This window comes from Apis florea, unplaced genomic scaffold, assembly GCF_048593485.1.
Source record: "Apis florea isolate Af1SG1 unplaced genomic scaffold, ASM4859348v1 contig_2293_pilon, whole genome shotgun sequence".
Classification (NCBI taxonomy): domain Eukaryota; kingdom Metazoa; phylum Arthropoda; class Insecta; order Hymenoptera; family Apidae; genus Apis; species Apis florea.
Window position 1 is genome coordinate 1,950,004 of NW_028256554.1, and position 13,297 is coordinate 1,963,300.

Genomic DNA, 13,297 nt, shown 5'->3' on the forward strand with positions numbered 1-13,297 from the left:
GATTACTCGGACGATAAGTATCGGCGCGCAGCGGAACCCGCCCGAAATTACGCTCGCCGCAGCTCCCGGCTCCAAGCGTTTTGATATTCCGCGGCGATAACGAGGATCAGCGCGCGCGCGCGCACGGAGCGAGTCGTCGAGCCGCCGTTTCTCGTTTATTAAATTTTCCCTCGCGGAATCGCGGGGGGAGGCCCGCTTCTGTTTCGCAGGGACGAGAAATTCATGCGCCGCGACGAAATCTTGATGCTCGGAACGGAACGAATTTTCGAATTTCCGACAGCCTTTCTCTCTCTCTCTCTCTCTCTCGCGCGCGCTTCAATCCCTTCGGCCTTTCCTCGCCTCGATCTCGTGTATCGGACGACGACTACGAGGAGGAGCGAAAGCGATCGACCGATCCTTCGATTCGTTCGCCGGAAGGAAAGACAGAGGAGAATTTTCGAAATTGATCGCGCGATCAATTGGAGGAAACGAAGGGCGATCCTTGCGAGGCTTGGGATTTGGGAGGTAGGAGGGGAAAGGGTTGGAAGGTAGGAAGTTGGAAAGTTGGGCGACGGTTGTCCGGTAGCGCGTGGCCTGGAACAGGGAGAGAGAGAGAGAGAGACAGAGAGAGAGAGAGAGAGAGAGAGAGAGAGAGAGAGAGAGAGAGAGTGAGAGGGAACTACCCCCCGGAGCGCAGGATGGAAGGAACGGTGCTCGAGACTCGACTCGGGGAGGTTCTTCGCGTTGTACGTTTCATTAGGTAGGCGAAGGGACGTTGTTCGCTCGGTGTCGGATGCATTGATTTTCGTTTACCCGCCCTTCCCCCCCCTCCCCCGCGCCACCTTCCCAGTTTCAACGGCCTCCTTTCGCCGCGCCTCCCATCCCCGAGGGATGTTTCGTTATTTAAACAGATTAGGCGAGATACGGCGGAGGGGGAGGGGAGGGGAGGGGAGGGGAGGGGAAGGGAAGCGTCTTACGTGTTTCAAATGCGTGGCGAGGAAATTAATCCTTCTTCCTTCGCCGACGGCCGACGTCTCCTCCTAATCGCATTCCCTTTGCGAGAAACGTCTCGCGATTAAACGCGATGCTCGCCGAACTGTTTCGAAAACAGGCATCGGGATTCCTCGTTTGGCCTCGTCCAAGGTCTCGCCTCGTCTCGATTGGCCGAAAACGCGGCGGGGACGAGATCGTTTTTGGCGGACGAGAGCTCCTCCTGGAACCGATTCTCTTAATACAAATTCATGAACGGGCCGACCGTTTACCCCCCATTAGAGGGAAGCGCAATCAAAACGAAGGAGCCGTGGATGGGCCCGATAGACCGACGAGTAGTAGTCTCTCGGGACCCGACCAGCTGTAAATCAAACTACGAAATTCCTCGTGTCTGCCTCCGCCCGGACCACACGACTCGGGACGCCTTTCGAAAGTGTTGAGCAAAATCCTCTCTCTCTCTCTCTCTCTCTCTCTCTTTTGATGCGCAAGGGTGTAATTATGCGTCCGATGGGGCCCATCGGCCTCCTTCTCTCCCACAAAAATCTCTTGCTCGCATTCTTTCTTCGTTTCTTTCGTCCTCGTTTCTCGACAACTCCTCGTGTCGAGTCGACCGAAATAGGGAAAAAAACGCGTATTCGCCTTTCTTCGCGCCCGTTCGCTATAACGAAAGATAACGAGGGCAGTAATCGATCCCTCTTTTACCTTTTTTTTCTTCTTCTTCTTCTCGCGCCTCTCCCCTTCCTTTCTCGCGATTCGCGTCTTATCCTTTGACATATTTTTTCCAATTTTCCCCCCACTCGAAAGATTCGACATTAGAAGGAGGAGGAGGAGGAGGAGGAGGAGGAGGAGGAGAACGACCAACCAATTTTTCCAATATCGAAATCAACTCTCTCTCTCTTTCTCTCGCTCGAGAGAGAGAGTTGGATTTTTCTTTTTTTTTCTTTCTTTCTTTTTCTTTCTAGTTAAGCGGCGAGAATTCGATCGTTAAATCGAGACAAGAATTTCGCGCGTTGTTGCGAGGGGGGGGGGGAAGAAAAAATGGGGGCGCGATTGCCCTCCGTTCCCGAAAGGCCAATTATAATTGCAAATTTTTTCCATGGGTTGTTATTCGCCTCGTGGCGTTTCTCCGCGGCGACGAAACTTTCGACGCCACGATTCCGCGGTTGCCTTTTTCTTTCTTCCTTTTTTTTTTTTTTTTTTTTTTTTTTTTTTTTTTTGCGACGTTGGCTCGCGGGAAGAAGTGTCCCTCGTCTCCGCGGGAGTTCAAAGTAAAACCGTTTAGCATAATTCGAGGAGGGAGGGAATTACCTCTCCCCTCTCGCCTTTGCTCCCGATAAAAATCGCTTGTTTTTTCTTCCGCTCCGCTTGTGCACCGCTTCTCCGGTTCAACGTCTCCGGTTCCTCGGTGACATCTCGACGAAAAAGGAGTAGGAGGAGGAGGAGGAGGAGGAGGATCGTTAAACGGGGAATCCTTCGGGGATTCGTCCTCTCCCCATCTCGTTCGTTTCCTTTCCGGAAAATTGGCGGTAAAATGCGCCAAGCTGAAGTCACCGATTGGTTTATCGCTGAGGAGAGAAAGTTTCCTCCTTTTTTCTTTTTTCTCCCCTCCCCTCTCGATAAAAGTTTCCTGTTCGTGGAAAAAGATGGACGTTGTTTTTTCCGTTAGAAGAGAGAGAGGGAGAGACAGAGAGAGAGACGAGCTAATTTCGGAGGAGGGAAGTCGTTTGTTCGTGGAGAATATCGAAGAAGCGACGATCGTAAAGAGAGCGGCATGAATGGCGGTCGTTGCGATTCTAATTAGAAGGAATTTGGTCGTTCCGGGGCCGAATTAAGCTAATCGGCCGCGACGAACGAGGGTCTCGTCTCGTCTCGTCTCGTCTCGGAACGCGCGCGCGCGTGCGAGACGCGGAAACGGAACATGGGAAGAAGCGGGACGATCGTCGAAATCCAGTCGACGAGGAGAGAGAAAGAAGAAAGGAAGGAAGAAGAAAGAACAAAGGTGGGGGGTGGACGAGAGGCAAACGACCCTCGCAGCCGAGGAAAAAGTGGAGAGCATGAAATTAGTCGTACTCGCGGCACCGAGTATTAGAGAGAAGTACCCCGAGGGCACGACGGTTGGCGTTTCTTCCCCCCTCCCCCTTTCTCTCCGGTTTTATTCGATAATTATGCAAATGCCGGAATGATTGTCGGGCAATATGTCCTTGGAATAAAAGTCGGAGTCGGAGCAATTCGGTTATCTTTATGATTCTGGAACGCGAGGCGGGCCGAGCTTTGGGGCGAAAAGCCGAAAGGGGGATGAGGAGGGGGAAGGGCAGGCAGAAACGCGGGGGAGAGATAGCTCGGTCCTCGTCTCGCGCGGAGAGAAAACGCGCTCAATTTGCATGGAAACGCGCCTTTTCCCTTCCCCCCCCCCCTCTCCAACCTCCTCCGGTTAATCGTGGAATACTCGTTGGATTCTCGTTTCATTCTGGTTTCATCGGACGTAGAGGTTCCGATCGTGCTTACGGACGGAGGGGAGGGAGGGAGGCTAAAAAGGCTAGATTTCCTCCTCCCCTCCTCCTGCCCCTCCCGTCCCCCACGTGGTAACGCGACCGAGCGAAACGCGTGCAGGGATCGCCGGTCGGAGTCGTGGCCAGGGCCTATTAAGACGTTCGCGCGGCGATTTAATTAAGTGGACGACTGGACGACGACGACGACGACGACGAGGACGACGACGACGACGACGACGACTCCCTGGCGGACCGCGAAACCGTAAGCCGGAGATCGTCGTTATTTATTATTAAAATATATTCCCTGTCGAAAGGGTGGAGCCTGCCTCGACCAATGGGCACCCGTCGCGTGCCTCGGGTCGTTAGGGTGCTTGGAAATTGATAAGAATGCATCGTCGTCGCACGCTCCGAGGTAGTGTGCTCGCCTTGCCTTAGTTAGTTGCACCCTTTAATCTGAACGCGGCGAGACCAAACCCCGACGAATCTATCGCCTGGAATCCGGTAATTGTAACGTGAACGCCGTCCTCGCCTCCCACCCCACCCCTTCTTCCACCTTTTCCCTCCTCCTCGCCCGTCCCTCATTTTCCTCCCTATGCAAGTAAGTATTCACTTACTACACTTACCGTGCCTCGCTAAATTTTTTTTTTTTGCCATTTTTTATTTCCTCCCCTCCCTCTTCCTCCTCCTCCTCCTCCTCCTCTTATTTCCTTCCTCTTATTTTCTCGCCCGTTCTTCCCTTTTGACGAAACGTTCTCACGTAACGTTCTCGGGGAAGGACGAAGGAACGAAGGATGTACGTGGCTGTCGGAAAGGTAAGGTAATACGGATGAGTAATAAGGGAGTAGAGTATCGACACATTCTTTTTTTTTTTTTTTTTTTTTTTTTTTTTTACAATAACAACTATTTATTTATAGGTAATAATGCTGAATTACAATGAATACACTTTTTTTTTTTTTTTTGCCTCGATACTAGATTGTATAAGTCCGATCGCGAAATCGTCATCGCTCGTCGTCATCACGTATTACACAGTAGTGCGGTGATACTGGTTTTTTTTTTTTTTTTTTCCCCACCCGACCCCCCGACCCACGAGTTTTTTTTCCCCTGTACGCAACCCGCCCCGTATACCCACCCCGTTTCCTGCGTATATCGTTATTATTATTATTATTTTTTTCTTCTCTCTCTCTCGCTCTCGCTCTCGCTCTTTCTCTCTCTCTCTCTCTCTCTCTCTCTCGCTTCTCTCACGAATGAATTCAACCCGATCTCGTCGATCGAGAATCGCCGATCGTCGTCGAACCTTCTTCCGTTTTCTCCCTCCGCCCTCTCGTTTCCTCGAGAGACAATGTTATTTCGCGTTTCTCGTTCTCTCGAGAATCCCTCTCGAATCCGACAGAGTCGACGATTTTTCTTTTCTCTCTCTCTCTCTCTCTTTTTTTCTTTCTTTCTTTCTTTCTTCTCGAATCGAGTCGGCGATTCTCGATCGCGAGACAAAATTTCGAACCCCGTTCGTTCGTTCGTTCGTTCGTTCGTTCGATCGATCGGTCGATGGATCGATCGATCGATCGATCCCTGGTAGTGGCGATGGCAAATACAGATGAGCTATCGGTGGTTAAATTCTCGTTTCACTACGTGTAGCATCGTCTTAACGGGCTTTAGCCGGTACGTACGATCTAGACACTATGATTATGTGAACTTTACAACACAAGAACCTTACGGGCAAAAGACTTTGTACATGGATCTTAAATACGGGGATCGGCCTCGGGGAAATATTGGTCGCGGTACGATTCTCGGGCGCGCCCCCCTCCCTTCCCCCCTTTTTCCACCTTCGACCGCGTGTCGTGTCGTTCCACGTCCCCACCCCTAGGAAATATTTCGCCGAGCTGCGGCCGATCAACAACGCAAAACGCGGGACACACGCAATATGCATTAGCCTTACTTGTCGACTTGGTAGTAACTAAGTTTATTTATATAAATAAGGTGTTACGATTCTTTTTTTTTTTTTTCTTTTTTTCTTAAAACGCATCCAAGAATTAATCCCGTTTTTTTTCATCATCATCATCATCATCATCATCATCCTTCTCCTCCTCCGCTTTCTCCCTTTCTCTCTCTCGCACGCGCACACTCTCTCGGTGTATCGCTCGAGTCCTTCTCCGATCATCCGAGTCGAAGCGTATATTCTATCGTCCTAAATCGCTAATTCAGCTTCGAATCGTCACTATATAATTTTCGGCACGATCCCACTAATCGTCGCGTTCTCTCCTCTTCGAAAGTCTCTCTCTCTCTCTCTCTCTCTCTCTCTCTCTCTCTCTCTCTCTTTCATTCGCACATTCACGCGATCCCTCTCGTTCCATTATGATACAGGATAAATCGAGTCGCGGCTCGTCGAATCCTCGACTCTGGTGTATATAACGCGTATATAAACGAGTCTCTCTCTCTCTCTCTCTCTCTCTCTCTCTCTCTCTCTCTCTCTCTCCCCCTCTCTCTCTCTCTCTCTCTCTCTCTCTCTCTCTCTCGTTTATCTTTCGAACGAGGAAAGGTGAAATCGAAGCGCGTCGACGAGACCGCGTTGTCTCGAAAACCGTGCGTTTTCTCTTCCTTCTCCTCTTTTTCCTCCTCCTCCGTCCTCTCTCGCGCCCTCTCCCCTCCACTTCACTTCCCCCTCCCCCCTCCGGTCGACGATCGAGCCTTCCTCGCGGCGCACCGCCCTCGGGGAAATAATATTAATAATAATGATAATAATACTCGAAACCGAGAGGGTGGCGCCCGATCGTCCGCGTACAGCTTAATCACGATTTAATCTAATTGAAGTCGGTCGATAATTAGGAGATAGGTACCTCTAGGAACGCATGCACGCGCGCACGCACTCTCAAGCAGTCTTTAGAAATATATTTTTTTTCGCCACGCCGATGAATATAATCGTCGATGAATCGGTGCAATGAGTCAAACTTTCGCGTTTCAAGTTCCGTTTTGTAAAAAGGAGAAAGAAAGAAAGAAAGAAAGAAAGAAAGAAGAAAAAGGAAAAGAAGAAGAAGAAAAGAAAAGAAAAGAGAAGAAAAACGCGAAAGCGACGCGCGGATCTTTCGACTTTTTTTTTCTTTTTCTTTTCTTTGTTTTGTCCCTGGGTAATAAATCGATACACACACGTGGTGTGGTATACACGTGGTGTATTCGCGCGTTATATTATACGAACGCGTACTCGTTCGACGAACGACGAACGGAAAAGTTTTTCTCACCGTGGCGAAATCGAACCACGGCTACTCGAATACACAAAGGGCGGTTTATCGTATACCGTTCCGGAAACGATGGAATCGAATATTTGGGGAGGGGAAAAAAAAAAAAAAAGAGAAAAAAGAACAAGAAAAAAGAAAGAAAGAAAGAAAGAAAGAAAGAAATACACGTTTTACATCGCCTCGTTTTCTCTCTCTCTCATTGATATGTGTCTCCATCTCGACCCCAAAGTCGACCGCCTCTCGCTCGGTTGATCGAAATCGCGTGGCTCCTCCTCGATCGAGAGCCATCTCCCTTCCACGATCCATTCGTTCCTCTTCGCGATATTTTCATTCGCGCGCGCACTCTTCTCATTCCTCTTCTTCGTTCCTCCAGTTTTTCTCGTGAACCTGTTGAACGAACCCTTCCTTTCACGCGGGGACGTTCGCGAGTTGTTCTTCGTTCATTCAATACGAATCGATCATTCGACGACGACGACGGTCGTTTTCCTCCCATCCGAGGATCGCGCGAAATCACGCGACGAAGAGTCTCTCTCTCTCCCCCCCTCTCTCTCTCCCCTCCCCCCTCCCCGCGAGCATGGACGATCGCGTGGATTTCGGTCGATTCGGTCCTCGACGGAGGGTTGTGTGCGCGCTCGCACACGCTTTCCCCTCCCCCCTCGTCGCTGCGTTTCCATCCACCGATCGATCCTCGATCTCACTCACAGTTTTGGCCGCTCGCTGGAACGCGCTCTGCCCCTCTTCCGCCTTCCTCCGCCCTCTTCTTCTAGGTCGCGCTCGTGAACAGAACCGAGTTCTTGTAATAACCCGTCCGGGATTCTGAAACAGAAGCGGCGAGTTCAAGAGTTCGAGAGTGTCTCTCCCGCAAGGTGAGAGGAGAACGGAGGAAGGAAGGAAGGAAGGAAGGGGGAGGGGGAGGTGAATGGGACGAATTTTACGCGTCGTGCGCGATCGGTTCCGTTCTCGAAACTCGATTTCGCGGATGAAGCGATCGAGGCCGATTCGCGAGTAAAAGGATGGAAGACCGAGCGAATGATTCGATGATCGTTCGGGTGGAAGCGGCGCCGCCGCCGCCGCCGCTCACTAATTATCCTTCCCTCTTGAGACGTGGACGAACATTTGAGAGGGGGGAGGAAGAGAGAGAGAGAGAGGGAGAGAGGTATCGGTACGCGTTCGTAGATACGAGACCGGTCGACTCATCGGGGGCCCTTAGGGCGCCTTTGTGATCGAGCCGCCTCTCGACTTTTTGTCCAACTGTCGCTTATGATTGAAAATCATCAGCGAGCTCCTTAATAGTCCACCGATCTCGATTTAACTCCGTTTCTTACTACCATCTCTCTCTCTCTCTCTCTCTCTCTCTCATGTCCGCGCGAAGAGAATAAATCTTTCTCGCTCTTTCGCGGGCGAAAAGGAATTCTTATTCTCCCCTCGAAACCTCACCTCGCGTCTTGCATCCTCGAATTGTCTATCGAGGAGGAGGAAATTTCTCGAAATCGTTGGCTAAATTTCGGCAAACCCGAAGGGGAGGAGGAGCGAATTATATCGGAACCGATGAAGAGCGGAGATTCTAAAGGAAGCCAATTAAGGGGACCACTCGTTAAGCGGTTGGAGCGAGCCGCCGTGGTGGATCTTTGGTTCGGTTTCGCGGGGAGAAAAACGATTATTTACGAAGCAACGTTGGAGGAGGAGATGCGAGGAGCGGCGCAAGAAAAAGAGAGAAGAGAGAGAGAAGAAGGAGCGTCGAAATGGCGCGCCGCACCGGTTACACCGTTTTTGCCCTCTCCTCCCCTAACTTTGTACCTAAGTTTGCACGCGAGGCACAAGTCTCTCGAATCCGGCGGCGTGTGCCGTTGTCGTAAGAAACGCACCCTCCTCGCGATTCCCAATCTTCTCCCTCCCTCTCTCTCTCTCTCTCTCTCTCTCTCTGCTCGAGAGACTTTCTAATTAAAGATCGAGGAAGTTTGTCAAAGGTTCGTCGTTCGCAAGAAATCGGTGGCCGACGATCACGAGTCGAGGGTTATTATTACGCGAGTCGTCGAAGGGTTTTCCTCAGAATCGGTCGGACGCGTAATTTTTACACCTCGACTCGATCCACGTGGAAAAGTATTTGGCCGAGATGGAGGAACGGGGCGGCGGCGACGACGAGGTCGAGTCGGCGAACCCACCTTGAAGAGGAGACTTGACTTGGTCCCTCTCGGCCGCCTGGTGCTGCCGCGATTTTCTCTCCAGCTCGAGTTCTTGCACCAGCGATTCTGCGACAGGGAAAAAAAAACAGAGAAAATTCGTTGGTTATCTTTGGTCCATTCGGTGTGGGAATCGTGGGAATACCGACGATGGATGGATGGGGAATGGATGGATCTTGGCGTCGACCTCGTCGAAACGGAACGGTAATTAGTGGAAAAGCGGCGAATGCCGCGGGAACTGGGAGGGAAAGGGGATGGGAAAGAGACGATGGGACGGGGATAACGGACGAAGGCAGGCGTGAAAGGGCCGCGCGGGTTTGCTCACTGAATTCCGCAAGGATTAGGGGTGAAAACTGGAAAATGTCCCTTTAATGATATCGCGCCGAATTAACCGCGGGCGGGATCCTCGTTTCGGTCTACTTCGTTAAACCCACCGACCGTCCATCCGTCCGTCCCTTCCTCCCTCCAATATCGAAAAGAAGAAGAAGAAGAAGAAGAAGGAGGAGGAGGAGGAGGACCTTCCTTCCCTTTCTCGCCGAAAATTGAAAAACCTATGTTCGCTACGATCGAGGAATTGTGGAGGATGAGATTCGAGATCGAGAGGAATTGCTCTTCGATCTCGTTGACGCGCCTCGAGCGAAAGATCTTTGTTGCTCGATCGAGAGAGAGAGAGAGAGGGAGGGAGGGAGGGAGCGCACGCGTATAATCGGGAAGCGTGAAATGGCGGCTGCTCGGGCAAACGAGCAATGGTAAAATCCAATTGCAAGGCCATTAAATCCGAGTTAACCGACTCGTAGGAGATGGAGAATTCGTAGCGCGAGTCGGAGACTTTGGGGCCGAGATTCCATTATGCTTTGCGCAACAATAGCTGAGGGCTGTTTCGTGGGTGTGAATTCGTGCGTTCGTCGTCAGGGCCGTTATATTCCGAGAGCGGGCTGTGCGTTGTTTGCGTTTCACTGAGCCAAATTACCTCTGGCGCCCTTATCCGCGCGCGGGGTGTTTCTCGTCCCTTTGATATCCAAATGACAATTTAACTGCTCGAGATACGGCCTCGTCGCCCCACCGATTGCCAAGGGTGTCGTGCCGCGTCGCGTGTGCCGCCTCTCCTTCGACCGGAGATTTCTATTCCCCGCCACGGGGATGACGATAACTTCGTTTCTCCGCTCCTCCACCAGTTTTTCTTCCACGCCTCTCGAGCAGCCGAATGAGCGAGAAGACGAAGAAAAGAAGACGAGGAAGGAGGAGGGGAAGGAGAGGAGTGCAAGTGGAAGATTTCGACGATGATTCGATCTCTCGAGGCCGAGAGATCTCGCGCCGGTGCAGCACGTACGCTCCCTCGGATATCAACCGACTAATAGTTTTGCCACTGTGTTACACACCCTGACAAATCGCGGGAACAATGAAAACAATTTCAGCCCCTCTTTCTCGCCTCTAAACGATTCGCATTGTATCCCTCGTCCCGGCATCCGATTTTTTCGGCTGTCGAGCAGCGCGAAACGGAGGGGGAGGGGGGATCCGGCCGGTGAGAGATCGGTGAAAGAAGAAGAAGTAGCCACTCTCTTCGAGAGACTGTGTGTATCCGGTATGACTGTGCGTTTATCCGCACGTAATTAACTCGGCGCACAATGCGTCGCGAGAGAAGGCCAACTCCCGACAGAGGAGACGAAGAAAAGAAACGAGAGAGAGAGAGAGAGAGAGAGAGAGAGAGAGCGAAGGCGGCGGCGGCGTCGACCCGGTATCTCGGGGAAAAAAAGAAAAGAAATATGTTGTATATATATATATGCCTCTGCTCTTCACGAGAAATCTCGATGCCGGTCGACGTGGCAACGTCATTGGAAACGTTCAGCAGCTTCGATCGATCGATCGATCGATCGGTTTTTTCATCCCGAACACGCTCGAAATTCCACGTGCACGCGCGCGTTCCTTCGTTCGTTCCATCCCTTCCTTCCCCCTCCCCCAATCATATTCTAACGTCGCGAATGACACAACGCGTGTGACACGCCTCGCGCGAAAACAAAGAACTGCTCGGTTGCAAGAGGGGGGGGGGGAGGTCGTCCCGTGATCGAGCAAACGTATTGGCGGGTGTCCGACGACGAGTGGCGAGTTAACAAAACCGGCGTGTAATGAGTAATTTCCAAGGAGGGAGAGGAGGAGAAGGGCATCGTGACCTCGCGCGGTGAAAAACAAACGTCGTAGCCGGTTCGACGATGTTCCCTCGCTCACGGAGAGGGAACCCATCCACGTGAGAGGGATCGTGTCCCGGCCGCGGTAATTGCGCCGATGCCTCTCCATTCCCCCCTTCCTCCCTTCCTCCTCCTCCTCCTCGCCCCCCTCCCCCCCTCGTCCTCCAAGGATCGAGGGTTGTTGGCAGCAGTCGAAGGAGAGGAGAAAAAAGAGCAACGGCGGTGGTGGGAGGAGGAGGAGGAGGAGGAAGGGAGAAGCGACAGGAACTGAAAAGATGATGGCGCGGGGTAGAGGAGGAGGCCACGGGGTTGATTTCGTGTAGCGCCGCGTTTTTAATGCTCTGATCTTTATGTAAAACGGAACACGGAGCGCGCGCGCGGGGCAGGGAGGAGTGCAAGGATGCGGAGGAGGAAGGGGACGGGGGAAGATAGAGGCGCTCGAGCATCAAGCCAACCGTGAAATTGTATGAATCAAGGAGGTGCATGGAGAAAACGCGGAGACACAAAAAGTCGGCGATATACGAGAGAGAAAAAGCGAAGGAGAGAGAGAGAGAGAGAGATAAAGGAGAGGATAAGGAGGAAACGATCCCCGTTCACCCCGATTTCCAATTGAAACGCCACTTCGTTTTCCAGCTTTTCGGACGAACCAACCCCGTCTCCTGTTCCCCTTCCCCCTCCTCCTCCTCTTCGCTTTGTCGCGACGAATTCGTTCTCGCTCGGCTGGGCGACGAGAAACGAGAAAAGAAATTTAATCCAAGCTCACGAGAGGCTCACGCGTAAGAGGTATCTCGTAATCGTAATCGCGAAAAGAAAGGGAGAAGAGACAGATAGAGAGAAGAAGAAGAAGAAGAAGAAGAAGAAGAAGAAGAAGAAGAAGAAGATATTCTTCTCGAGACAGGATGAACGAACTAACGTTAACGTTACCCTTGCGCAAACTAGCGGAGAGAGATAGATAGACAGATAGATAGATAGAGAGAGAGAGAGAGAGCATATACGTACGTGGAAGCGGCGTTTCGTTCCTCCCCTTCCTCCGATTCACCCTCCCGATTTCTCTAGTCTCCTGGCTTGTTCGCCGGAAAACCGCGTCGTGTCTTGTGGATATATTCGCGGCGAGGGACGCTTTCAAACCACCTCCCCTCCCGCTACCACATTTTCAGGCTTCCCGTGTCGACGCGTCAGCTTCCTTTCGCCTCTATATTGCTCGCATACACGCGTCACGGTTTATCACTCTCGCGGGGTTATTGTCTTTCGTCTAATGGTAGACGCATGCGAGCCTGTACAGGTGCGTGCATACATCGGAATCGAGTTCGGGATCGAATATATGTGTGTGTGTGTGTGTAGATAGAAGAATATTTCATCGGGAGGGAATCAGGCCGCGTGTCGCGCAATATTTCTCCTCGAACGCGTCTCGCGCCTTCCTCCTCCTCAACCCTGCTCCGTGTTTGACAAGGAGGAACGAGATCCTCCGTCGAGATAACGCGGACGAATTTGTAATCTACAACCGGTCGACGTATGTACATTTTATTGCTCCCCGCTTCGCTTCGTTCCGGTTTTACGGTCGAGAGTTTCTACGGCCATTAATAGATTCCCCGGCAGAAACTCGTGTGCACGCACACGCCTCTAACCGAGCCGTTTAATCGCTCGCTCTTTCGATTCCCACTCGCGTGAAAGAATGGTCGGTCCGTGTACACGGTCGAGATCGCGGGGGTGGATAATCTCTCTCGTTTTGCGGGATTGGGTTTGCGGAATTGGGAGGGAAGATGGCGTGGAAATAATAAGGGTGGAAATAAACGACGAGAGAAAAGGAGAGGAGTGGAGGAGAGGAGGAAGGTACGCGGAAGGTGCGCGAAGACGAGGAGGAAACGCGCAGGATAGGACGGGATGGATGGTGGATGGATACGGTTACGGTTGTTGCGAAATTATTGCGTACAGTGTGAATATTAAAGCGTGGCAGGGCGCTCGTTTCATGGTACTCGTACTACTACGTTCGGTGGTTGGATGCTGGATAGATGGACGCGAAGGAATCGTCGTTTGCGCTTGTGCGTGTAACGCGTACGTACTCGATGAGGAGGGGGAGGAGGGGGAGGAGACAGAGTATACAGGAGAGTATATACACAGGTATGGGAGACAAAGCGAGAACTAGAGAGAGAGAGAGAGAGAGAACGGGAGAAGTATAGGACGTCGGATGGAGGGTTTAAGGGAGAACGAAGGAAGAAAGGAGAGGGAGGACAGGTAACGCCACCGAGAGC

General features: G+C 51.8%; 1 protein-coding gene across 4 annotated transcripts in view; it reads right to left on the reverse strand.

Annotated features, from left to right (window-relative positions):
• Positions 1–7,274: 7,274 nt before the first annotated feature.
• The window catches only part of dac (dachshund family transcription factor), a 135,058-nt gene continuing 129,035 nt past the window's right edge, over positions 7,275–13,297 (reverse strand). For 2 of the 4 annotated variants that reach the window (XM_086904046.1, XM_086904045.1), the window contains exon 11: positions 8,560–8,934. In XM_086904046.1, coding sequence (XP_086760172.1) covers positions 8,732–8,934 — 203 coding nt within the window. In that variant the 3' untranslated portion in view covers positions 8,560–8,731. Of the gene's footprint in view, positions 7,502–8,559; positions 8,935–13,297 lie in introns of those variants that run through there. The other 2 variants (XM_086904047.1, XM_086904048.1) reach the window with 2 other exon arrangements.